Here is a 23,711-nt window from a genome sequence, read left to right as displayed (position 1 = left end):
TAATTTTATGGATCTTTCCTCAAATATGCAGGAGTCGAGAAGAGTATCTGCAACCGCCACGGCATCGGCATCGGTGACAAGCGGTAAGTCTGCGTAACATTGATCATCGCGTAAACTTCATGTATGGTATCCAGTGATCGCTGCGCCTACTGGGACCTTGCTGACGGCACCTACAGCGAGCAACAGGGTTTCGGATACTTTCACGTTGACTATCAACGAAACCTCTCTGAGGGTATGTGTGATCGGGATAATCCTGGCAGCTTCCTTTACGGGAATAGCACTTGTTCTTGTCAGCGTGCTTACCTTTTTTGTCGCCAGATACATAAGAGTGAGTTGTCAGAATTCAAGTTGTACATGGACGTTTGTGCTGACGTGAGGATGTAGCGAATACCAGAAATTCAAGATATTGCGGGCCGCGAGACCCACCAGTCTGCGCAGCTCGCGAGCGAGGACTGTGGATTGGGGAAACCGTTGTCATGCTATTCACAGAGCATGGTATATTCTTCGTCGAGCAGTCCACTGAAGGCGTAGCAGAGCTGTGTACATTTGCAATCGTGACGCCCTGCCACGTTGGCATGTCCTGGCGAGATGCAACAGCAGTGTGGACTTTTAAAGAAAATGAACGGTGTACATATGTACTATGCACTGGGTTTGTTAAATTACTTGTGTATTGATTACTTTATGACGTACGCACCATGACGAAGCTGATACATAATGCAATGAGTGATTACTGTCTGACACCGACAAACACAATGATACGAGTTGGATGTAACAAGCATAGCGCAAAGTCTGTCTCTTGGTGGACCGTTGACTGGGAACGCAAATGAATGAGCACGCGAAGTGTTGCCAGTGGCCTGCCGGTTGACACCGCACCGTGTTCTAACTTCTCTTGCGAATACTCCGATTCCTGTGCAGTAATAGCAACAACATGTAAGGAATCCCATATGGAACCATGAAAAACCGCACTGCTACCAGCTGGAACCCATAGGTTGGCTGCCGCCTGCAAGAACGAACGTCCCGCCATCCGGTTTGTGCGGGTTTAGGTGCCCCAGAATCAAGCGTAATGGGAATGTAGAATGGAGCGTCCCTACTGGTCGGACTACAGAGCTATTCTAGGTAATAGCTCCTCGTTGTAGTTCCTCATGTCGTTCCGTTGACAGTAATAATGTATTTGTACATTGAATCCTGCGATGAGCTGAGACTAGATGACGATGATCGGAGAAGTTAAAAACAAAGGAAGGACGCGGCTGCAAGCTCGTTTAAGGGTGGGAGTTAATTATTAGAAGTCACTAGGACCTCCCCTTTCCTTTGTTCTTCCTTGTGGACCTTGTACATGGACTACATTCATGTCTTCAGAATATCCTCTACATGTCTCTTTCTCTCCAAATGGGACCTCGTTCAAACGGACTTTTGAACAGTTTGGTTACGATTCAAGTCCCCCAATGTCTAGCGCTATCCAAGCCAGCGGCAGTGGTTCAGCAACCCATAATGCCCCGGCGGGCTCAAGTAGCAACACTAGCGGAAACGAAAGAAACAAGAGGGCAAGGAGTACCAGCAGTTCATCTGTTAGCAATAGCTCTGCAGATTCTTCCAGGTCCTCCGAATACAGTACAGCGCGATCGAGTACCTCGCTGAGCGAGAGCTCTACTACCAACGACCATAACCTCTCTCTTGATCAGAACAGGAGATCACCAACTTATCAGCTTGCTTCAATTGCTTCTACTACGAGCACCTTGACCTCACCATCGCCTGCACTACCGGGCACCGAACCTCAGGATGAGGTCATGTCGGATGGCTCTGGTTTTGCCTTGGAGATCCCACGTCCCACACCTGTGCCAGAAGTAGCATCATCTACCACAACACATGACACTATTAGCAGCTCCATAGAGCGTTTCAACGAATTCGATAGTCATATTGCAGCCCTCCGCCGTTCACATTCACGTACCCCATCTTGGCTCCCTGCCCCATCTCCCGTACTTTCCCCGCTCGAATCATCCAACCATACTACCGAGGCATTTGATAGCTGGGACTGGACTCATTTTGGAGCTTCACCGGGCCAGTCACAGACATCTGGGGAGGATCGCCGACGTCGATATTCTACAGATGCAACAACTTCCATTGCGTCTGCGGGTACATACGCTGCGGTTTCCAGGCAGGGTGACTCGTTATCTTTCCAAACATCAGATGGTAGGCATCTCTTTGATCGGTTTACATACATATCACCACTGATTACATATTACTCGCTGACAGTCTTATCACGTCCCGGCTATACTGCCTCATCAAGTAATGCTTCCAATTCTACATCGTCATCGGCCACCCCTCCTCATCCGTCATACCGCACATCCTCATCAGCTTCTTCATCAGCAAGGACGGCCACATTTTCCAGAGAATCTGACCAGTTTACCAGCGGCTTCACTGGATCGGTCGCTTCCATACCATCAGTCCTGCAACCTGGAAGAAACAATACTGATGCCCTAAGTGGACTCGACGGCAGGCAAGATGTCCATCAAGGGTCAGGTTCTAGCTCATCCAATTTGTCATGGGCTGCCTTCGCTTCCTCTCGTCCCTCTTCGCCTGCCGCGCCATCCCCAGATGTAGTCACACGCCCAGGATTCCTTGACAGCGTCTTCGAACCAGTACCTGGTACTAGGGCATATGCCGCAAGGCGTAGTGCTCATTCAGATACCGACTGGAGATCCACGAGTTCTGCGCGTACTACGTCAGCAAGTACTTCAACGTCATCCTCTGGTTGGTACTGTGTCCTGCATGGGTGATGATCATACTTACTAATGGCTACAATTTGTTCCCAGCATTTGATGACTCCATTTCTCGCTTCGACATTGCTAACGAGGAACGGCACCAAGATACCTCGAACACATTCGAGGATAACAACCCACCACCTTCCGGCTCATTGCAAGAGCTCACTGCACGTGCTAGGGCGGCTATCGAACGCTCGCGTAACTCAAGTATGACAACGTTAGCAAGTACTTCGACGTCATCCTCTGGTTGGTGCTGTGTCCAACATGAGTGATGATCTTATCTACTAATGGCTACAATTTGTTTCCAGCGTTTGATGACTCCATTTCTCGCTTCTACGTTGCTAACGAGGAACGGCACCAGGGTACCTCGAACACATTCGACGACAACAACCCGCCACCTTCCGGCTCATTACAAGAGTTCACTACACGTACTAGGGCGGCTATCGAACGCTCGCGCAACTCAAGTATGACTTTTGTATTTCTTCTTCACTACTGATGTTTACGAATATCATTAGTTCGCCCTCTCTCGGAGGCTTTCGATACGTTTGCCAGAGAGCAGACAGCTGAAGATTCTAACGAACCAGAATTGTCATTTGACCGTTTCTTGACGGATTTCGATGGAGAGGATACCATTGATCTATTTGACGAGAGAAGGCGCAGGGTGATGGGTCGTAACCGTTATAACATTGCCGGCGAAGACGATGATGATGACACCTCCCATCCCGATAGTGTACGTGATATCATCCAAGGTCTTCACAATGCCCGCGGTCTGCTCGAGCGTGGCGTAGAAACTGGTAAAGTGCAGCGCATTCATCGACATTATGTCCACTCATCTTTCTCGATCAGCTCGTTCGTTGTCCGGGACGCCTCCCCGACCTGAGCCCAATCCTCCACCTCCGCCTCGCTACCGCCTTCACTCCCGCTTGTATACTTCCGCCACGACGGTGTCTAGCAACTCTTTAGTATCGGAGAGTGCTGCGGAGCATCGTCGTACCAATGCCATGGCGCAACTTCGTTCCCAAGTGTTTAATTCACGTCCCAACTCTGATGTATCGCCTCGAGACGGTCCAGGATATCCAAGTTTAACTGCTGCTGCTCGTTTGAGGCGCCTCATAGCCACTCAAGCCGACTCTTCGTCCAACGCATCTCGTCCTCCTGTGTCTAGTCGACCCAGCGATCCTCCATCAAGACCGTTCGGATTCAGTAGTTCTGTGCCACCTCCGTTGCCACGAGGAGGCTTGAACGAAAGGGAGAGAGTCCGATTTGCAGAGATATTGTCCGAACACAGACATCCCCAGGCAAGAATCGGGAATAACAGATCTCCGTCAAGAGATCATAACCACATCTCTTCTGAAGACTCACCCGACAACATCTTTGACCCCGTGTTTGCCGAGGTCGCGGATTTTCGAAGTTCAGCGGAGGAAGACGCGCAGCCGCCGTATGTGTACCGCTCACCTACACCACCGCTCCATACTTTGCGTGCTGCGCGCTCCCGCTCTCCGCCGCATATCTCTTCGGAACGAGCACAGGTGTCTACTAGTGATACGTCTGCAAGATCCCATCCTTTTAGCAACGTCGACTTGGATATGTTCCCACCTGGGATATACCGCGATTCCTTACGAAGATCGATACAGGCCAGCCAGGGGCGTAGTAATCCTCGCGTGCCTGTCCCTGAGCCTACCCTTTCTTCTTCTACCACGTTTTCATTCGGAAACTCGGATGAAGATAATGATAGCGATGACATGGATTCTTACTTTGGCGTCCTGGTGCGTTCCGTTTGTAAATCACATGTGGTACGTATTTAGCACTGACTTATTTGTGCAGCCAAGGCGTGGAAGGGAACACACAGCAGTCACGAGGTCTGTGCTATGGATGGCCTCATCAAAGCATTTGCTGAACTTCATTAATACTATAGCGCACGGTTTACCTCGAGGCATATAATGCCAGAGCCTGCTGCTCAAGCACCTCCCTTTGGTTTTGGCAGCGACTCTCATGACACGCCTAATAGCGTGTTCACTGCTGCGCGGAACCGTTTCCCTCCATTGAGAGTTCAAGCAAGCGATGATCTTCTTACGAGGCATCGCCTGAATGAACCAGACAGTCCAAATTCGCCTCTTGATCCGTTCTGGACCAGCAGTAGACGAGATGCCCCCGCGCGCAACCCTGGCCCCCAATCTTCATCTTCTTGGGAATCGCTTATTCAAGCACGGGATCGCGACTTTGATAGGATGAGAGCAATTCGTGATATGGTGGATCGGTATGGTACCAATAACGAACGGTCTGATTTGGGTGCTAGGCGTGTCGTTCCTCCGCCTCATCAGCCTGGGAATCCTAATCGTCATACCTTGCTGCCCTGGCGGTCTTCACTCATTAATGGTTCTACTCCGACAAACTCGGGATCGTCATCCAATTCTAACTCCAGTAGTTCTGCTACGAGCACCCATATCAATCCTTATAGAAACAGTACAGACCGACCTCGGCAAGAAGCGGCGCCACCAGAGGAGCGGACGCCCATCCGTACTTTGAGGCAGCGGGCTGGCCTTGTACGCGGTGCGTCCAGAACGGAGGGTACTCGTATCAGATCAATGTTTCGGACGATGGCGAGGAGGAATATGGGCGATTATATGGTGCGTGATGTATTGTGTTTGCTGGATCTTGCTTATCTTTTGTGTTCTGGGGTATAGCCGGATGAGATGTTTGATTCTTCGTATGAGGGATTGCTGTCGCTGGGTGAAACGCTTGGCGAGGTTCGGTCAAAGGCTACGCCGTCCGATGTCATTGCTTCGCTTCCGACAGGGACTTATCAAGCGTGGGCGAAGGAGGACAGTGAGACAAGGTGTCCGATTTGTTTGGATGATGTGCGTCTGTCAGATTCATTCAGTCGACGTATTGTACTCATTATCCTTTTTCAGTATGGGCGTGACGATCCTGTTACGAAGCTCGTCGAATGTACCCATTGGTTGCATAAGGCTTGTTTGGAGGTGTGCTTTGTCTTCCTCTATCTTTTTCGCTTGCTGACGGATTGCCCGTCCAGCAATGGCTCAGGACCGCGAATACTTGCCCTGTATGTCGCAAGAAAGTCAAGGGCTCTCCGAAGTGCCCGTATAAGCCCAGTCCGACAAGCACGATTACAAGTGCGGGGACTAGTGGCTCAGGGCCAAGAGAACCTGAAGTGGGAGCAAGTGGCAATCACGGCCGGTCATCGAGCTCGGACTCTGCCTCTGGGGTTGTTGCCTTGCGTTTGAGTGAATTGATTGGTCGCGCCCGCCGAGGGTCCAACGCCCAATCAGGGAGCGGTCCCCAGCAGCAATCATTATCCCGTGTACAACCCAATGCTGTTACCCCTGCCGAGCCGACAAGGTTCAACGGCGGAGGTACCCATTTCCATCATCACCATCACCACTATCTTCACATCCACCCACCCCGTCCTGACCAATCCCACGGTTCACCGTTCCTAGATCCTTATCGTCAACCCCCCTAGCTCGACTGCAACTGCAAGCACAGCTCAGAGCGGTACGGCTCCCCGCCCGTTCCCACCTGTCCAGAACGTCAACGGACCTCGTCCTAATGTGAATGTGCCAAGTCGCCCAGCACTTTCCCGCCCGACTTCTTGGTTTGGGTCAATGACCAATCGAACAAGTGCTCGACGAGTGCCTGATTCGACGCTGGATAACGGCATACGTCCCCCGTCTTCTCCTATGGACGTGGATTACGAAGGAAGCTTTAGACGGACGAGTTTCGTCAGTGAAACCTCTGGCTTTCATCATCCCATGCCAGCTACGCAAAGCACCTTCGGAGCACCTCCATCGTCTAGTATCGCATCCAGCGGAGTGTTTCCTCAAACCGCAAGCTCATCCTCCTCTTCATCATCGTCGTCATCATCATCTACTACATCTAATATACTAGACACATACTCTTTGGCGACAGGTGAAATACAGTCTTCTCACGGTACATCGCGGATGAACGTAGGCTCTGGTTCTTTGGGGAACCGACTTCATGTACCCGCGAATCCCAATGCAGGGTCATCTGCTCAGCATTTCGGATCTCTCAACATGGATGGAGAAATGGACTTGAGAAGTAGTGCGAGTAGCGGTGGTTATGTGAGGCCTGGAGGACCCGGGACGTCTGGGTCTGGTCTTCCTCCATGGTGGCGGTAAGCTTGGTTGCTGATCGTATCTCTGTTATCTTCAATGGTCCCTCATATATCCTATCTATTTGTTCGGTCAAGTTATAGCATTACATCACCAATTTATGCTCACTTCTCCGCATACATAATGTACCTGAAAATCATGCGATTTCTGTCGATGTGTATTTCTAAATGACAGTGGATTTAGAGAAGGAGTTCATCGTAGAGTAAGCTGGTCCCGTGACTCCCGGCGTTGGATCCCTTCGTGACAACACTGTCACAGGACCTCACATCATTCCGAAGTCAACCCCACTTCGTCCAGAAAGTCAAGGATTTGGCCAGTCTGTGTGAGATCTGCGCAGACCTCGCATAGACTGGCCAATTCCTGGATGTGCTCGCATATTCTAGTGCAGTACACGGTGCATTAGCATCATTTTTATAACGCACTACTGTGTGGGTGTACAACATTTGAAGTTGGAACCGAGGCGGTTGTTTGCCAAAACCTTTGTATAACGTGATCATAACTTGATCCAGCGACCTATGATTGGTGTGCGAGGATGAACACACATGTAAATTGTAAGTTAACTGCTCTACACTTTTCGATGATACCCTCGTCCAATTCATCATCATCGTGCTCAGTTGATTCCATTTTGCGTCGGGATCTATCATTAAGCTGCCCGAAGAAACATGCACGTCATTGATGCAATTGACAAGTACAGCGTAACTGTACCGTTGCAATCTTGGAACGGCTTGGGATTCCAGTATGGCTTCCACTGCTCTGGCAATGGGCCGACAAATTTCATCGCCTGATATATGAGCGAGTCATTGTGGCAATTGTCTTATGAGATCATCTCCTCTGAGAATGCTGTCTCATATATCTAAGACGCGATCATTTCATCGTCAGAAGGAGGGGGCTCAGTGTTTACCGTACAGGCCATCGACCAAACATCGCTCGGCAAACCCCACTCATCTTCGACTTGACCGTCGGATAGCTGTAGAACGTCAACTCAGGGGGCTGGATGACAGGTGCCATTTCTGGGTGCCTGAGTGGCTTTCGCATCCTGTAACCGAAATGCTGGCATTCGATAGGTTAGTTGATGAACTACGATACCCAAGAGAGGGTGACAAACCATTACCGTAACAAAATCCATAATCTCCACGACCAACTGCTTATTCAGTTTCTCTGCGAAGCGTCTAGGAATAAGATGTATGATTGACGACATCGACACAAGATACATCGGAAGAGAATCATTTTGTGCTGAATGGTCTCGTGGTATCACGGGAAGTATGCTTGGCTCCTCCGTGAGTTCCATCATTTGACCCTCCGTGTATTGGTCGATACCGGGTATTTTGAAACCAACGTTCCCAAAGTGCAAATCTGGATCATCGGTGCGGTCAGTAATTATGGAAGGTATAGAGGCACCACTGCCGTCCGCCTACCGCCGGGCACTACTGAAGATACGCTAGCCCCAACACTAGCTGATAACAGACACTACACCCATGTTGGTCAAGGACGTCTTCGGTACGAAGGGAGTATAAAGATCCAATTACGTCCATCACGAGCACCTGGTGCGTTCCGCTGGGACCCCATATCTGAAAGTCATGGTGTACTTGTCTGGCTCCTGGATGATCGCGAAATCTAGTGTTCAGCCACTTTAAGACAGCGGATTCTCTGTTCCCTGTAAGATCGGCGATGATTATTTTCAGCGCCACCCAGCAGCTGTGAGGACATTCAGAGCGTGAATGAATCAACAAATGGAGTTGACCTTGCTACAGCATCTTTGGCGAGCCAGACGGTTGAAGATCCATTCTAGCTTGTGGAGCATTCAGTACCTTGGGTTCTGCTGTGTAAGAAATGTGTCCCCCAAGTGTACCGGGTAATATCCGCCTAGCTTGTAACCTTCTATATATTCCACATCTTCATCACCGATGAAGTGCAGTTGGGTCCAGGGGGGATCCCCGTCATGTTGAAAGGCAACAGAAAAATTCAACCACCCCCAATTGTTGTCATCATTGTAATTGGAATAAAAGTCGACCACAAGTACTGTTTGCCAGGCACCATGCATAGTCAAGAGACTATGTAGTGATTACCGAGCAAAGAGAAAATGAGATCTAAAAAGAGATCCCCCGACGACACAAGCCAGTAGTGCAGTAGCAAGGTCATCATGTCCTCCGAGTTGCAAGCAGAGCTCAAAGATCCAAGGGCGGCAAAAATTTGATAACCAAAGAATGAGGGCGGTGCCCTCATAATAGTGGTTAAACTATTAAGAACAGATACTACACTTGATCTAAGCCAAAAGGCCAGAGTGGTGAGGATTCAAGTCATCGAGAGAGCCCTTTTATATAGACAGAACCCGCGCACGGGCCATCGGGTTCGTCCGGTCCTAATAGAACGTCAGCTATGTGCATGTTTCTTCATGCAGCTTAATGATAGATCCCGACGCAAAATAGATGCAGTGGGGCCCAGCAGCGCGGCTTCAACAAAAGAGCCCGAAGCATGCAAGGCCTTGTGAAGCTTACATGAGCATGCATGCCGTGATTTAGCTTTTAAGCATACACAAGTTGTACACAAGGTCTTATATTGCGGCGTATATGTGAATATATGCTTCGGGCAGCATATATTCACATATACGGTTCAGGCTCTATTTGTTGATCAGTAATAAGGCAAGTGTTTTTTTGTCTTACGGATTCCATATTCTCGACGTTTTCTTATCACTAGCTTCTCGGAAGCAGCCTACTTTGGCTCTCTGGGTCTTCTGATGGGCCATCATGCAACCCTCCTGGCCTCTACTGGTACGTAATACATCCTACTCCGAGGTCTTGGTAACTACACCCAAGCGATAGCCATCTTCAGCCTGGTATCCTCCACCGCCCCATATCCTCGGTAGAAAGCCTCGGCCTGCCCGTGATCGACATCAGCCTTATTTATGATCCTGCTCATGCCGGACGGCGAAGACGGCCCTGCATGACCACAATTTTTCACAATTGTTAACAGACTAAATTACGGAGCGGCTTTCTAACAGTTTCATACCCGGCTAGTAATCGGAATATCTAACACACATTGACTTTTCAACCATACCATAAAAGGTTCCGTCTTGTTGACCACGAACCCTGTGCGGAAGGCCAAAACTCAAACGTTGCGCAGGAGCTATGAAGCGACCGTGATGAGCTTCATCGATCGAAGGATGGTCATATTACGGAGAGTATTGTTTGGGAAGTCACAACGTCCGATGAACGTGCACATATCTTACGAACAACGCGAAGCCAATACCGCCTGGCAGGAACCGGAAATTTATTCGTGCTGCACATTTCCCTTCCACATCAACTTCTCATCACGTTCACAGTTCTTCCCGAGTCTGCGGGGATTTTGGCCCAACTGTTTTCGCCTAAAGTAGGGCGTCTGAGCAGCCAGGCAAGCAACGCCTTTACGTTCACACTGGAAGTTTCGGACTTAAAATACCTGCCTGCTACTATATGGCTTTGCCTCATTCCCTTCCACAAACTCCGTCATGTTGACATCCCGCTCCATCATGTTTGCGCTGTTCAGCTTCCTCGTTGGCGTCCATGCGTGTGTGCAGTGCCCATCCACAGTGCCATTGAATTATAAGTCTATGGTCGCGCTCCTTACCAATACCGTCCCAGACAACGTGCTTACACTTTGCCTGTGCGTCGTACCCACACATTCTCATTGAACAAAGTAACTGATACGCCAGCAGTTACGACCTCAAGAGTCAGGGTAAAACCGGCGACCCAGTGTTATGTCACTATTACACCGTAAGTGCTTTTTGGATATTATGCAGCTCATTATAACATGCCGGCGATGGCATCAGTCGACCGGTAATCTTTTAAATGGGTATCCGAATTGTCCGGCTACAGCAAATGTGAAGAGTCACTGCTGAACGTGACGTGAAGAGGTGGGGGAGACAAGACACCCGACAGGAGGAACAATGTTACTGTTTTTTTTTTTGAATTCTTGTTTATTGTCCGTTGAGGTAGAGCCCTAGTTAGACAATACCTGCTGTAGGTAATGTGTCCGTGTGTTCATGCTATGTGTGGAAAGAGTTACAATGATAACGGTTCAGGCCCCAGGCGCGAGAACAGAAATGCCAACTGAAGGCGATTGATAAGATAGTACATACTGTGGAGCTCTTCTGGCTGATATACCTCGCCATCACACCGCGGAATTGATGATGGATCCGAGAAACTTGCGACTGGGCTCGGGATGGTGTGTCGTCACCTCCCTCGACAGCTCTCCTTCGCCAGCTAAACGTGAAGCTGCGCACTCGATCCAACGCTTCCGTCCTTCCTACACGGGTAGGGAAGGTCACATTCCAAGGTTCAAACGCAAACGTCTATCAGATGAACGGACGGAGTTCAGGAACCGCATCAACACGGCGAGTTTGAGAGGCCGAGGAGGAACGAGAGACTGACTGTATAGGGTACATAAGTGAACTCGATTCCTCAATTCACAATATTTGGCTAAAGTCAAGTTAAACAAGGCCGCGTTAATACACAGTCGTGTCGTGGCGATCAAGACAGCATTGAGACAGTATTCTGTGCTGGGTAATAGGTGGTATACACACTATGTGACAGATGGTCACAAAGCGGTGAGAGGTACTCATAAAAAGAGACGTGTAATGACGGGAGCAGCCAAGACAATCGCCATACCATGGCATGGTTTTGGTTAAAGTTCGTAGTCACAGTTTGGGCCAAGGCTTGAGAGAAGGGATGACTGAGGTCTGACCACGGCAGACTGCTAAGTCACTGCCCTATCTATACATTCACGATCATCAATGAACCAATGAGCCCTTGTGTAGGGAGGCGGCTCTTCCATACTGACCTTTGCGCTGCCTATGATGAATGTAGCCTAGCAATGGTGCTATCCCACTTAACTCAGCCCAAAGCAAATCCTTCGAGGCTCATAGAAGGTCTTGTATGTCCTGGCAAGCTCTGCAAGGGATATCCGCTTTAACAATGATTTCAAGCTCGAACTTGGCCCTGGTGTTTGATACGGACGGGAGAATATCTTCAGGAGGATTTCGAAGACAAATAGAGCTGGATGGTATCAGCTCTACAAGTTCTACTAGGTTAACGGCCATAGAACTTCCATAGCTGACATTCTATTAGGACCGGACGAACCCGATGGCCCGTGCGCGGGTTCTGTCTATATAAAAGGGCTCTCTCGACGACTTGAAACCTTACCACTCTGGCCTTTTGGCTTAGATCAAGTGTAGTATCTGTTCTTAATAGTTTAACCACTATTATGAGGGCACCGCCCTCATTCTTTGGTTATCAAATTTTTGCCGCCCTTGGATCTTTGAGCTCTGCTTGCAACTCGGAGGACATGATGACCTTGCTACTGCACTACTGGCTTGTGTCGTCGGGGGATCTCTTTTTAGATCTCATTTTCTCTTTGCTCGGTAACTACTACATAGTCTCTTGATTATGCATGGTGCCTAGGCAAACAGGACTTGTGGTCAGCTTTTTATTTGAATTACAATGATGATGACAATTGGGGGGTGGTTGAATTTTTCTGTTGCGTTTCAACATGACAGGGATCCCCCCTGGACCCAATTGTACTTTCATCGGTGATGAAGATGTGGAATATATAAGCCTGGGCGGGTATCACCTGGTACACTTGGGGGACACATTTCCTACACAGGAGAATCTAAGGTACCTGAATTCTCCACAAGCTAGGATATGGATCTTCAACTGTCTAGCTCGCCAAAGATGCTGTAGCAAGGTCAGCTCCATTTCTGTGACTTTGTTGATTCATTCACGCTCTGAATGTCCTCACAGCCGTTGGGTGGCGCTGAAAATAATCATTGCTGATCTTACAGGGAACAACAGAGACACCACCGTCTTAAAGTGGCGGAACACTAGATTTCACGATCATCCAGGACTCAGGAGCCAGACAAGTACGCGATGACTTTCAAATATGGGGCCCCAACGGAACGCACTAGGTGCTCATGATATACGTAGTTAGATCTTTATACCCCCTTCGCACCGAAGACATCCTTGACCAACATTGGCGCAGTGTCTGTTATCACCTAATGTTGGGGCTAGCGTATCTTCAGCAGGAAACAGTAGTGCCCGGCGGTAGGCGGACGGCAGTGGTGCCTCTATACCCTCCACAATTTTTGATCGCACCGATGATCCAGATTTGCACTTTGGGAACACCGGTTTCAAAATACCTGGTATCGACCAATACACGGAGGGATCAAATGATGGAACTCATGGAGGAGCCAAGCATACTTCCTGTGATACCATGATGACCACTCAGCACAAAATGATTCTCTTCCGATGTATCTCGTGTCAGTGTCGTCGATCATACATCTTATTCCTAGACGCTTCGCAGAGAAACTGAATAAGCAGTTGGTCGTGGAGATTATGGATTTTGTTACGGTAATGGTTTGTCACCCTCTCCTGGGTATTGTAGTTATCAACTAACCTATCGAATGCCAACATTTCGGTTACAGGATGCGAAGCCCCTCAGGCACCCAGAAATGGCACCTGTCATCCAGCCCCCTGAGTTGGCGTTCTACAGCTATCCGACGGTCAAGTTGAAGATGAGTGGGGTTTGCCGAGCGATGTTTGGTCAATGGCCTGCACGGTAAACACTGAGCCCCCTCCTTCTGGTGGTGAAATGATCGCGTCTTAGATATATGAGATAGCATTCTCAGAGGAGATGATCTCACAGGGCAATTGCCACAATGGCTCGCTCATATATCAGGCGATGAAATTTGTCGGCCCATTGCCAGAGCAGTGGAAACCGTACTGGAATCCCAAGCCGTTCCAAGACTGCAATGGTACAGTTACGCTGTACTTGTTTATTGCATCAATGACGGAAGTTCTATGGTTGTTAACCCAGTAGAATTTGTAGAGCCGATACCATCCAGCTCTATTTGTCTTCGAAATCCTCCTGAAGATATTCTCCCATCCGTGTCAAATCCTAGGGCCAAGTTCGAGCTTTAAATCATTGTTAGAGCGGATATCCCTTGCAGAGCTTGCCAGGACATACAAGACCTTCTATGAGCCTCGATGGGTTTGCTTCGGGCTGAGTTAAGTGGGATAGCACCATTGCCAGGCTACATTCAATCATAGGCAGCGCAAAGGTCAGTATGGAAGAGCCGCATCCCTACACAAGGGCTCATCGGTTCATTAATGATCGTGAATGTATAGATAGGGCAGTGACTTAGCAGTCTGCCGTGTCAGACCTCAGTCATCCCTTCTCTCAAGCCTTAGCCCAAACTGTGACTACGAACTTTAACCAAAACTATGCCATGGTATGGCGATTGTCTTGGCTGCTCCCGTCATTACACGTCTCTTCCTTGTTTTATGTGTACCTCTCACCGCTCTATTACCCAGCACAGAATGCTGTCTCAATGCTGTCTTGATCGCCACGACACGATTTTGTATTAGCGTCCGTTCATCTGACGGACATTTGCGTTTGAGCCTTGGACTGTGACCTTCCCTACCCGTGTAGGAAGGACGGAAGCGTTGGATCGAGTGCGCAGTTTCACGTTTAGCTGGCGAAGGAGAGCTGTCGAGGGAGGTGACGACACACCATCCCGAGCCCAGTCGCAAGTTTCTCGGATCCATCATCAATTCTGCGGTGTGATGGTGTAAGGTATTGTGAAGGAGTATAAGAATAGCATCGTTTACCATGACATTGATAGGCTGATTTCCGGGGTCATTGCAAGTACTCGCCACCACCCGAGAGGAGTATTCTAATAGGGGGTTGGGATGATGCAACTGGCCGGGGCAACACAAGACTATTTGGAAATTCTCGTAACAGATGGTGCATACACCCGGCTTCGAGGAAGAAGAATGAGCAGAACATCAGCCAGGAGAGATCCACAGTATGTACTATCTTATCAATCGCCTTCAGTTGGCCTTTCTGTTCTCGCGCCTGAGGCCTGAACCATTATCATTGTAACTCTTTCCATACATAGCATGAACACACGGACACATTACCTACAGCAGGTATTGTCTGATATAGGGCTCCGCCTCAACGGACAATAAACAGGAATTCAAAAAAAAAATACACGAACATTGTTCCTCCTGTCGAGTGTCTCGTCTCCCCCACCTCTTCACGTCACGTTCAGCAGTGACTCTTCACATTTGCTGTAGCCGGACAATTCGGATACCCATTTAAAAGCTTGCCGGTCAACTGATACCATCGCTAGCATGTTATAATGAGCTGCATAATATCCAAAAAGCACTTACGGTGTAATAGTGACATAACACTGGGTTGCCGGTTTTACCCTGACTCTTGAGGTCGTAACTGCTGGCGTATCAGTTACTTTGTTCAATGATAATGTGTGGGTGCGACGCACAGGCAAGTTGTAAGTATGCGTTCTGGGATGGTATTGGTAAGGAGCGCGACCATAGACTTGTAATTCAATGGCACTGCGGATGGGCACTGCACACACGCATTGACGCCAACGAGGAAGCTGAACAGCGCAAACATGATGGAGCGGGATGTCAACATGACGGAGTTTGTGGAAGGGAATGAGGCAAAGTCATAGTAGCAGGCAGGTATTTTAAGTCCGAAACTTCCAGTGTGAAGGTAAAGGCATTGCTTGCCTGGCTGCTCAGACGCCCTACTTTAGGCGAAAACAGTTGGGCCAAAATCTCCTCAGACTCAGGAAGAACTGTGAACGTGATGAGAAGTTGATGTGGAAGGGAAATGTGCAGTACGATGGGGTGGTGCGCACGAATGAATTTCCGGTTCTTGCCAGTATTGGCTTCGCGTTGTTCGTAAGATATGTGCACGTTCATCGGACGTTGTGACTTCCCAAACAATACTCTCCGTAATATGATCATCCTTCAATCGATGAAGCTCATCACGGTCGCTTCATAGCTCCTGCGCAACGTTTGAGTTTTGGCCTTCCGCACAGGGTCCGTGGTCAACAAGACGGAACCTTTTATGGTATGGTTGAAAAGTCAATGTGTTAGATATTCCGATTACTAGCCGGGTATGAAACTGTTAGAAAGCCGCTCCGTAATTTGGTCTGTTAACAATTGTGGACATGCAGGGTCGTCTTCGCCGTCCGGCATGAGCAGGATCATAAATAAGGCTGATGTCGATCGCGGACGGGCCGGGGCTTTCTACCGAGGATATGGGGCGGTGGAGGATACCAGGCTGAAGATGGCTATCGCTTGGGTGTGGTTACCAAGACCTCGGAGTAGGATGTATTACGTACCAGTAGAGGCCAGGAGGGTTGCACGATGGCCCATCAGAAGACCCAGAGAGCCAAAGTAGGCTGATTCCGAGAAGCTAGTGATAAGAAAACGTTGAGAAAATGGAATCCGTAAGACAAAAAAACACTTGCCTTGTCACTGATCAACAAAAGAGCCTGGACCGTATATGTGAATATATGCTGCCCGAAGCATATATTCACATATACGCCGCAATATAAGACCTTGTGTACAACTTGTGTATGCTTAAAAGCTAAATCACGGCATGCATGTTCATGTAAGCTTCACAAGGCCTTGCATGCTTCGGGCTCTTTTGTTGAAGCCGCGCTGCTGGGCCCCACTGCATCAAAGCGAGTCAATGACGTGAACTGTGGATATAATCATCAAACGTGCGCAATCGTGATAGGAACAAACAAAGACAGACCGAAAGAAATGAAGGGTTCAGGCCAGTGCCCGTAGGTAGTTGTTGAGCGCCATAGGTCTGTATGGATGTAACGTGTAACACACACCTTCCCCGCGTTCACCACGCTTAATGTTCAGTGGGTTGCATGTGGCAATGCACAGTCTCAGTCCGTCTCCGAATTCTTTCAATTTATGTAAACTGACAGGCTTACGGTTTCAGTATGAGATTATACTAGGCTGGGCAAACTTATCTTAGCGCTAGTACTGCAGTTGTCTGTAAGTGTTCCTTCTATCAGAACTCTTGGCTGAACAGGCGCAAAGTACACGTTATATCGGGAGGCGTTGTAATGCTAAGTGGGGATTCAGAGCTGTTTAAAATTTAAACGCTATAGTAAGTACTTGCTTGATGACTACATACTCACGTTGAACATTCATATCGTGAAGGCACTGCGTGTCAGCATCTTCATAAGGTTTCGATTGACGCTGCTCTATTCACAAACCGGATATAAAGCGCCAGATCCATGCAGTCCATGCCCTCTACCCTTGTACTAGTGCAACCTGTCTGCACAGCACGAGCCCACGACAATTGATGACTACTCCTGTCGATAATCAAGTCATATCCAAACCTAAGTCATCAACAAAAGAGCCTGAACCATATATGTGAATATATGCTGCCCGAAGCATATATTTACATATATGTCGCAATGTAAGACCTTGTGTACAACTTGTGTATGTCTGAAAAGCTAAATCACAGTACGCATGCTCATGTAAGCTTCACAAGGCCTTGCATGCTTCGGGCTCTTTTGTTGATGGTTTGTCGTTCTGTGCTGATCTTGGTTTCGAGCTCAAAGTGATACAGACATTCCCGACCAGATGATATGACAAGGTTCATTGCCAGGCCGCATCAAGAACGCGATCATCCGGTAGCACGTGGCGGATTTGGTGACATTTACAAGTGTACCTATAATCCTAGAGAACAGCCTTCAGTGGACGTATGTTTCAGGACTTTGCTTGAATCACGAGCTATTGTGACATACTTTCAGGTGGCGATCAAGGCGTTTCGCGTGCGAGCTGATGAGATTGACGATCCTGACGTATGAATTTACTTGTTCTTTGTTCTGATGTTCCTAAACGTCTTTGAAGGCACTGTGGAGGGAGATAGGTGTTTGGAAGAGAATGCGCCATAAATGCATCGTTCCACTTTTAGGTTCAACCACGCATTATTCACCAGTGTCCTTGGTATCGCCTTGGATGCCTAATGGGACACTAACTTCTTATCTCCAGACTCACGTCGAAAGTCAAGCCAAGTCCCTTCTGGTAGGTTATAGCTTCCTTGGCATCTATCTTCTCATTCAGTTGATTTAGCTGTATAACGTGGCGGACGGCCTACACTACTGTCAGTGCCACACGATTGACACTATTCAGCGCAGTAAAGCTGATTTCCTGCGATTCTAGTACACTCGGAATCTGTGGTGCACGGAGACCTTACGAGCGTAAGTTTAACCCTGGACTCCGGTTACGCCAGCAAATGAAACGGTGTATTTGACAGTTCAATGTGTTAATCGACGAAAAAGGTCAAGCATGCCTCGCCGATTTTGGACTATCATCCATGGTCAAGATGGGTGAAAAATTTGACTACCTCCGTGTGCACGAGAAGCACCCTGGAGCCTTGCGCTGGTCAGCGCCCGAGTTAATCGACGGAGATGGAGATGGAACGAGTTCCCTAGGGGTTGAGGAGAGATATATGCCATCTCCTTCAAGTGACATTTATTCCTATGGCTGCATCATGTTTGAGGTGAGCTTGTCGAGAGTCCAACAAACAGATTGCAGTGAAAGCTATGATAGGTTCTTTCCGGCGACATGCCTTGGAAACGTTGCAACAACCTCGTTCGTACCATCCTGGACGGAGGGACACCCGAGCGTCCGCAGTCACAAGACGTGCAGGACGAGGATTGGATATTTATATTACAATGTTGGCTGTCGCTCCCATCCCTTCGACCGGTCGCATCCCAAGCACTCAAATTTGCTGAAGCTCGCCTACCTGTAGGTAAGGCATACTGGTAGTGTTGCACACGCGCCATTGAAACTCATAATTTCTTCTATCATGTAGAGTCTCGCGAAACGTCTAGTCAAACTTCCATATACTCCGCACATCTCGATGGCGCAAACGTCTACAACTTATCTTCATTGGTACCTTCACATACGCAGCCTGCATTTTCAGACGCTGAAAAATGCTGGAAGTCGGTTGATAAGCTAGCAAAAGCGCTCATTGAACTCTTCACTACCAAGAAGAACCAGCATGGCCTTAATGATGCCATCCAGCTGTACCATGTTTCCCTCGCCTCGCTCTCGCCTACTTCCATAACTTTACTCCCTGAAATTACCGTAGCCATCGCTCAAATTGGCACTGAGAAAGGAGATGACAAGAATTTGGATGCGACCGAACGCCTTCGCCTTCGCATGGGATCTGTCGGCACCGATGATCCCTTTCATTTCACAGGTTCCAGCTACCTCAGCCTTGTCGACATAGCCAGGCATATGACAGATAAAAATTCAAATTCCATTTCCAGCGCAAAATATTGGTACAAGAAATCATTCAGCAATGCCGCCAGTGGTGTATTATGCCGCCTGCAGATAGCGCTGGCATGTGCTCGGATTACCGAAAAGGTTGTGGGGCAGGACGAGTTCAGGCTGGAGGCGTACGAGACGTCTCTCCAATTATTGGAATCGCATATATCTGCGACGCACACCTTGTCATGGGCGGTGGAGCATCTTTCGAGTTCTCTTGCAGTTGATGCGGCAGCGACGGCACTTTGTCTAAAAGACGTGAACAAAGCCGTGGAGTTATTGGAGTGGGGGAGAGAGCTGCTGTGGGCATATATTGCGCGGTCTCACACCAGCAAAGAGGAACACGCCACTGAAGAAGGGCACACCACCGAAGAAGGGCATACCACCGAAGAAGGGGGGGAAAAGGTCTCTAAAGTAGAGCAGCTGCACTTGTTTGTGAACGGTGCACCAGACACTTCGCAAGAGGCTTCCAACCTCAAAAGTGCCGCTGTACCTGATGCAAAAGTGCATGAAATACGGGAGGCGGAGGGCCTGCCATCCTTGCATCCTCGAATATCTGATCTGCTGAAAGCAACGCAAGACGGGCCTGTAATTATGCTCATCGCAAGCAGACGATCATGCGACGCCATCATCGTGTCTAACGCGCACCCCAAACCGCTTCACGTACAGCTGAAGATCTCCTTCAGCTCTCTCGCAGCGTTGTCGACAACTTTCCAAGCTTGCACCTCTTCGGTATCCGAAGATCCCGAATCTGTAGAAGCCAAGCTGGAAGAGGTACTGAAATGCCTGTGGGATGATGTTGTTTACCCAGTGATCGTTCATTTTAAAGAGTCAATGCCACCGGGGCATGGCTCTCGAATATGGTGGTGCCCCACTTCGTTTTTCTCCACCTTGCCGGTGCATGCGGCAGGGGATTACACTCCGGAAGGGACACAACTACCGCAGCTTTATGTTTCATCCTACACTTCCTCTATCTCGTCACTGGTTCGTGCTCGCGAATGCGAATCCGCCAACCGCTCCGAGTCATATTCGAAGTTCGCTGCAATATATACCAAGCACAACCACGTGAAAACGACGAAAAAAAGGAAGTCGAATACCCTGTGATTGAGTTGGCAGAAATGGAGCCTGACATAGTGAAACGCAACTTATCCCCATCTCTCTTCCTCAAAAAGTTCCCCGACGCAACAAAGGATGATGCTGACGAAGCCTTCGGCGACTATGGATGGTTTCATCTGGTAGCTTATGCTACACAACATGCTTACAAACCATTCAATTCCTCCTTTGTGATGCGCGACGGCTTGCTGTCACTTCCCGATATCCTCCTGGCCGGCCCCGAGCCAAAGGAGTTTGCCTTCCTCTCTGCGAGATCGCTTGGATCGCGTTTCAGATGGATGCAGAACGAGACCATCCAGTTTGCTGCCGGCTTGCAGTTTTCTGGATTCAAGAGTGTTGTTGGAATGATGGGAAACGTGGAGGACTCTAAGGCGCATGAAATTGTTGACAAGTTCTATAGGATTTTCTTTTCTACCGAGACCCCAGATTGTACCCGGGCTGCACGAGCGTTGCATGATGCCTTGGAAGAAATGGCTCAGAGTGGATTATCTCTGGGACAGAGAATCATCTTTGCACATTTTGGACTATAGTTGGTATAGGATTTTGATAGCGACGATATATGAACCTTACTTTCTGTTTTTGCAAGTGATGATGCCGGCTTTTGCATGACAAATCGCGTATTAGATGGTGAAAGTGACTCAAGGGGAAAACCTTGGGATGTTGCAATGGTACACGAGTAACAACAAGTATATGTACACTGGACAGCACAGAGTGTCTGTCAGTACTGACATTGGACACTTTAGAATGTGATCATGAATGTTCGGCAGATGAACTCGGGCATCTCCTCGCTACTATTAAAGCACAAAGGTGGTGATAATTTAAGGGCAAAAAGTAAGAGTATCATCCGTGACGACTGGAATATCGACGTTTCAACAGTCTCAGAACCTATGCGCGCAAAATATGTTCAAATAGGAACCACAATTCGTGAATAGAGACTTACGGCAGCCCACAATCTAGCCCAAGTGAAACGTTCACGTGAGGTTGTTGGTGACGACGGCTGTGAACCAGGCCCAGATTCTGTAGTGGTCACCCCCTTCATATGAAAAAGTGAGTGAAGGAGGCACCAGGGAAAGCGAGAAATGCAAACCTGTGAGCCCTGCCCAGCAGCACTTTGTTTGGTTCTAATGGTGGCCGATCCTCGGTTGTGGTGATCCTCGGTCTCATTAATTTTGTTGAGAACCGCTGCCGGTCGCCCCCTGCTGGCAGAAATATTGCGTGGTACAATTCCACGTGGTATACCAGCACGCGATAGGGCAACGAATTGTTGCTTGAAACCGCGTTTCACTGGCACCTTGTTACCATTCTGCGGCTGTGAATGGTGTGACTCGTGGGGCTGCGAAAGTGTGTTCCGTCAGTAGTGCTGCTCAGTGAGATTAAGAGATGAACGTACACCGAAAAAATCTTCAGACACATCGTAACCTGGTTCAGTGATCTACATTATACTGAGTCAATTCTACGCAGAGTTTCGTGAGTTAGATCCTGACATCACCAATGTCGCTGAACTGGATCTAGCAAGAATATGAGTGTCAAAATAAATTGTAATAATGTTCTAGCACTTACATCCTCCGCATCCCCCGTTATAATTGCCGAGGTGATTTTTCCGATGTTCCAGGTGTATAATCTACCCCTTTCGGTACACGCAGCAATAGTGCCTTCATCCTCTGAGAGCGCAACACAGTTCGCCTCGTCAGATTTTGAAAGCTCAAATGGACCATGAAGGCACTGACGAGTCTTGAGATTCCATAGGTAGGCGTGGTCAACAGATGCAGTTGCAAACACGTGTTCTGATACTGCAATATAATTGACTGCATGAGAATGTGCTTGTATCGCAGGGCATACTTCCTTTTTCTCGATAATATCCCATATTCGAACAGTACAGTCGACGGATCCGGAGATGACTTTACTCCCATCCCTGGTCCAAGCAACCGAAGAGACTGTCATTGTATGGCCGCTCAATGTTGCTTGTAGCTTCATTGTGAGAGCATCCCAAATTTTGATCGTGAAGTCTTGCCCACCGGTAGCAACTTTCTCCCCATTTGGGGAGTAAGCGACAGTGTAAACCGCTTTCTGCTCTGTCAGGAGGGGGTCGAGGATAGGTTCCCCCGAGTGAACATCCCAGATTATGAGAAAGCTGTCTGCTGGACAGGACGCGATGTGGTTCCCATTTGGAGACCACGACACGGACCAGACTCTTTGTTTATGCACCTTCCAGGGACCTGCAAGACGTTGACCTGATTCTGCATCCCAGAGCTGAAGAGCACAGTCGCGACCCCCGCTGGCAACTTTTTTGCCGTCGCGAGAGACTGCGACAGTAGTAGCGCCCTTGTGAGCCCAGCGGTGTTCTTGTTCTTTTGTTCTGAACTTCCAAACAACGACAGTGTCGTCGTCGGAGACGCTCACCACTCGTTCGCTGTCGGGGAAAGCGGCAACGCACCATGCCCGTAGGGCATGGCCGCCAAGAGTATCTCTATCGGTTTGGGGTGGTTTGGAAGAAGTCTTATCGTGAGAGGTCGCTGCGGACATGATGAACTACTGCCAAAAGGATGAGTGATACAGGATGGACACAATTCAGGATGCTACCCACCAGTGCGAAGGAGAGGGAAGCCATCAAGCACGGGACGTCCACGCGCGGCTTTTCTAGGGGTGCCATGGATGATTGTTATCTTCTGTGGGTCCATGTTTGTTAGCTGTAGATTCCATCCTTGTTGTGCATGTCGATCTTTGGCAGTGCACATCGTCTTCGGTTACCAATGCTGTGCGCATACACCAACAAGCAGCCGGCTGCCATCGGAGCTCATGCTGACCGGGGTCATTCTCGAAGGGCATTTGTTAAGATGAACTTCTGACACTGGCTTCAGCGTCTACTCCATTTCCGGTCAAACTCACAATGTCGAAGCTGCGGTTCAAAGTCTTTCTAGCCAAATGAACCTCCAAGATAATATCAATGGCCCATAGTAGGTCAACGAATTGCACACATGTCGATCGGTGTGCGACTGAGAGAAAAACTCTTGAAGATGAAAGTCGCCGGGTTGAATCCTCGGCGTGAGCTTGACTTAGGAAGCTGAAAAGGCTCATAATTATGGGTCAAAAACTGGTGATGTTCACAACAAGCGCTCGGTTGTCAGAAAACCCAATGAAGTATATCATTGTACTCACAAGTTGTAGTGTTGCCGCGAATTGAACCGAATCAAAACGAGGTGGGAGTTCGTTCCAGGTTCGATGGTCGAGGTGGAACGAACCGAAGTGTAACGAATACGGCTCGAAGCTCCAGCCAATGAGAATTGTTTGTAAAGTGAAGTAGATATGAAGTGGCTATGTTTCATTCTGCGTTATCGTCGTCGACATTTTGTAATAGATCAGCAAGCTCATCGAACTTCACCCCGTAACTATCAATTCCTCTGCAGCCCTTCGTGTCACAGGCCGCGAAATCTTGTAGTCATCCTCTTTTGCAATCAAATCGCTAGTGAAACATAATCTCTCCTGTCTGTAAGAAAATTTGAGAATCTGGAGTGCTTCCATTACTCGTGGTGAGAGTCTGC

At 48.7% G+C, this 23,711-nt stretch overlaps 9 protein-coding genes across 9 annotated transcripts; 5 read left to right on the top strand and 4 right to left on the bottom strand.

The window, feature by feature from the left end:
• Nucleotides 1–220: 220 nt before the first annotated feature.
• Nucleotides 221–1,264, bottom strand: EDB91DRAFT_795340 (uncharacterized protein). Its single transcript, XM_041328421.1, has 3 exons — nucleotides 973–1,264; nucleotides 695–907; nucleotides 221–645 (listed from the first exon to the last, which is right to left on the bottom strand). Exons 1-3 carry the CDS (start codon nucleotides 1,022–1,024, stop codon nucleotides 344–346), a joined length of 567 nt encoding a protein of 188 aa, XP_041172877.1. The 5' UTR covers nucleotides 1,025–1,264; the 3' UTR covers nucleotides 221–343.
• A 1-nt stretch (nucleotide 1,265) lies between these two features.
• EDB91DRAFT_795203 (uncharacterized protein) lies at nucleotides 1,266–4,941 on the top strand. The gene is made up of 7 exons (XM_041328420.1): nucleotides 1,266–2,187; nucleotides 2,251–2,748; nucleotides 2,811–3,005; nucleotides 3,068–3,223; nucleotides 3,275–3,553; nucleotides 3,606–4,618; nucleotides 4,675–4,941. The coding sequence occupies exons 1-6, from the start codon at nucleotides 1,347–1,349 to the stop codon at nucleotides 4,562–4,564; spliced, it is 2,928 nt and encodes a 975-aa protein (XP_041172876.1). The 5' UTR covers nucleotides 1,266–1,346; the 3' UTR covers nucleotides 4,565–4,618; nucleotides 4,675–4,941.
• Nucleotides 4,942–5,398: 457 nt separating this feature from the next.
• EDB91DRAFT_794658 (uncharacterized protein) lies at nucleotides 5,399–6,252 on the top strand. The gene is made up of 3 exons (XM_041328419.1): nucleotides 5,399–5,617; nucleotides 5,672–5,740; nucleotides 5,794–6,252. The coding sequence occupies exons 1-3, from the start codon at nucleotides 5,453–5,455 to the stop codon at nucleotides 6,238–6,240; spliced, it is 681 nt and encodes a 226-aa protein (XP_041172875.1). The 5' UTR covers nucleotides 5,399–5,452; the 3' UTR covers nucleotides 6,241–6,252.
• Nucleotides 6,253–7,076: 824 nt separating this feature from the next.
• EDB91DRAFT_1338900 (uncharacterized protein) lies at nucleotides 7,077–9,133 on the bottom strand (the record flags this gene model as incomplete). Its single annotated transcript, XM_041325639.1, has 10 exons — nucleotides 7,077–7,289; nucleotides 7,333–7,388; nucleotides 7,453–7,558; nucleotides 7,611–7,691; nucleotides 7,847–7,960; nucleotides 8,016–8,263; nucleotides 8,326–8,377; nucleotides 8,497–8,605; nucleotides 8,719–8,929; nucleotides 8,977–9,133. 10 exons carry the CDS (start codon nucleotides 9,131–9,133, stop codon nucleotides 7,212–7,214), a joined length of 1,212 nt encoding a protein of 403 aa, XP_041172874.1. The 3' UTR covers nucleotides 7,077–7,211.
• Nucleotides 9,134–10,320: 1,187 nt separating this feature from the next.
• On the top strand, nucleotides 10,321–10,954 carry EDB91DRAFT_1157930 (uncharacterized protein). Its single transcript, XM_041319690.1, has 4 exons — nucleotides 10,321–10,549; nucleotides 10,602–10,659; nucleotides 10,716–10,834; nucleotides 10,894–10,954. The coding sequence occupies exons 1-3, from the start codon at nucleotides 10,395–10,397 to the stop codon at nucleotides 10,782–10,784; spliced, it is 282 nt and encodes a 93-aa protein (XP_041172873.1). The 5' UTR covers nucleotides 10,321–10,394; the 3' UTR covers nucleotides 10,785–10,834; nucleotides 10,894–10,954.
• Nucleotides 10,955–12,433: 1,479 nt separating this feature from the next.
• Nucleotides 12,434–13,157, top strand: EDB91DRAFT_1085542 (uncharacterized protein; the record flags this gene model as incomplete). The annotated part of the gene is made up of 3 exons (XM_041315909.1): nucleotides 12,434–12,558; nucleotides 12,685–12,803; nucleotides 12,952–13,157. 3 exons carry the CDS (start codon nucleotides 12,434–12,436, stop codon nucleotides 13,155–13,157), a joined length of 450 nt encoding a protein of 149 aa, XP_041172872.1.
• A 1,782-nt stretch (nucleotides 13,158–14,939) lies between these two features.
• On the bottom strand, nucleotides 14,940–15,516 carry EDB91DRAFT_1157911 (uncharacterized protein). The gene is made up of 4 exons (XM_041319689.1): nucleotides 15,225–15,516; nucleotides 15,116–15,172; nucleotides 15,086–15,088; nucleotides 14,940–15,056 (listed from the first exon to the last, which is right to left on the bottom strand). Exons 1-4 carry the CDS (start codon nucleotides 15,377–15,379, stop codon nucleotides 14,990–14,992), a joined length of 282 nt encoding a protein of 93 aa, XP_041172871.1. The 5' UTR covers nucleotides 15,380–15,516; the 3' UTR covers nucleotides 14,940–14,989.
• A 1,634-nt stretch (nucleotides 15,517–17,150) lies between these two features.
• On the top strand, nucleotides 17,151–20,776 carry EDB91DRAFT_1157900 (uncharacterized protein). Its single transcript, XM_041319688.1, has 11 exons — nucleotides 17,151–17,197; nucleotides 17,264–17,303; nucleotides 17,365–17,483; nucleotides 17,535–17,585; nucleotides 17,635–17,812; nucleotides 17,947–17,984; nucleotides 18,041–18,286; nucleotides 18,337–18,538; nucleotides 18,602–20,124; nucleotides 20,145–20,702; nucleotides 20,743–20,776. Exons 3-10 carry the CDS (start codon nucleotides 17,370–17,372, stop codon nucleotides 20,700–20,702), a joined length of 2,910 nt encoding a protein of 969 aa, XP_041172870.1. The 5' UTR covers nucleotides 17,151–17,197; nucleotides 17,264–17,303; nucleotides 17,365–17,369; the 3' UTR covers nucleotides 20,743–20,776.
• A 236-nt stretch (nucleotides 20,777–21,012) lies between these two features.
• On the bottom strand, nucleotides 21,013–22,695 carry EDB91DRAFT_1252768 (WD40-repeat-containing domain protein; the record flags this gene model as incomplete). The annotated part of the gene is made up of 6 exons (XM_041323555.1): nucleotides 21,013–21,057; nucleotides 21,113–21,205; nucleotides 21,260–21,505; nucleotides 21,563–21,604; nucleotides 21,657–21,680; nucleotides 21,733–22,695. The coding sequence occupies 6 exons, from the start codon at nucleotides 22,693–22,695 to the stop codon at nucleotides 21,013–21,015; spliced, it is 1,413 nt and encodes a 470-aa protein (XP_041172869.1).
• Nucleotides 22,696–23,711: the final 1,016 nt, after the last annotated feature.

The sequence above is a fragment of the Suillus paluster genome, assembly GCF_016628075.1.
Source record: "Suillus paluster strain FC165 chromosome Unknown EDB91scaffold_73, whole genome shotgun sequence".
Lineage (NCBI taxonomy): Eukaryota > Fungi > Basidiomycota > Agaricomycetes > Boletales > Suillaceae > Suillus > Suillus paluster.
The sequence above is the reverse complement of the archived record's forward strand: the minus strand, read 5'-3'. Positions and strand labels throughout refer to the sequence as shown.

Excerpts from the sequence above, each read along its gene's own strand:
- EDB91DRAFT_794658 (XM_041328419.1), top strand. The coding sequence starts at position 5,453 with ATGTTTGATTCTTCGTATGAGGGATTGCTGTCGCTGGGTGAAACGCTT. Across the intron at positions 5,618-5,671 it reads GTCCGATTTGTTTGGATGAT|TATGGGCGTGACGATCCTGT; the intron begins GTGCGTCTGTCA and ends ATCCTTTTTCAG. Across the intron at positions 5,741-5,793 it reads TGCATAAGGCTTGTTTGGAG|CAATGGCTCAGGACCGCGAA; the intron begins GTGTGCTTTGTC and ends TTGCCCGTCCAG.
- EDB91DRAFT_1157930 (XM_041319690.1), top strand. The coding sequence starts at position 10,395 with ATGTTGACATCCCGCTCCATCATGTTTGCGCTGTTCAGCTTCCTCGTT. Across the intron at positions 10,550-10,601 it reads AACGTGCTTACACTTTGCCT|TTACGACCTCAAGAGTCAGG; the intron begins GTGCGTCGTACC and ends ATACGCCAGCAG. Across the intron at positions 10,660-10,715 it reads TGTTATGTCACTATTACACC|TCGACCGGTAATCTTTTAAA; the intron begins GTAAGTGCTTTT and ends CGATGGCATCAG.
- EDB91DRAFT_1157911 (XM_041319689.1), bottom strand. The coding sequence starts at position 15,379 with ATGTTGACATCCCGCTCCATCATGTTTGCGCTGTTCAGCTTCCTCGTT. Across the intron at positions 15,173-15,224 it reads CGCATACTTACAACTTGCCT|TTACGACCTCAAGAGTCAGG; the intron begins GTGCGTCGCACC and ends ATACGCCAGCAG.
- EDB91DRAFT_795340 (XM_041328421.1), bottom strand. The coding sequence starts at position 1,024 with ATGGCGGGACGTTCGTTCTTGCAGGCGGCAGCCAACCTATGGGTTCCA. Across the intron at positions 908-972 it reads CAACCTATGGGTTCCAGCTG|GAATCGGAGTATTCGCAAGA; the intron begins GTAGCAGTGCGG and ends ATTACTGCACAG. Across the intron at positions 646-694 it reads TATGTATCAGCTTCGTCATG|TGCATAGTACATATGTACAC; the intron begins GTGCGTACGTCA and ends TAACAAACCCAG.
- EDB91DRAFT_795203 (XM_041328420.1), top strand. The coding sequence starts at position 1,347 with ATGTCTTCAGAATATCCTCTACATGTCTCTTTCTCTCCAAATGGGACC. Across the intron at positions 2,188-2,250 it reads ATCTTTCCAAACATCAGATG|TCTTATCACGTCCCGGCTAT; the intron begins GTAGGCATCTCT and ends ACTCGCTGACAG. Across the intron at positions 3,006-3,067 it reads TACTTCGACGTCATCCTCTG|CGTTTGATGACTCCATTTCT; the intron begins GTTGGTGCTGTG and ends ATTTGTTTCCAG.
- EDB91DRAFT_1157900 (XM_041319688.1), top strand. The coding sequence starts at position 17,370 with ATGACAAGGTTCATTGCCAGGCCGCATCAAGAACGCGATCATCCGGTA. Across the intron at positions 17,985-18,040 it reads TGCACGGAGACCTTACGAGC|TTCAATGTGTTAATCGACGA; the intron begins GTAAGTTTAACC and ends TGTATTTGACAG. Across the intron at positions 18,287-18,336 it reads ATGGCTGCATCATGTTTGAG|GTTCTTTCCGGCGACATGCC; the intron begins GTGAGCTTGTCG and ends AAGCTATGATAG.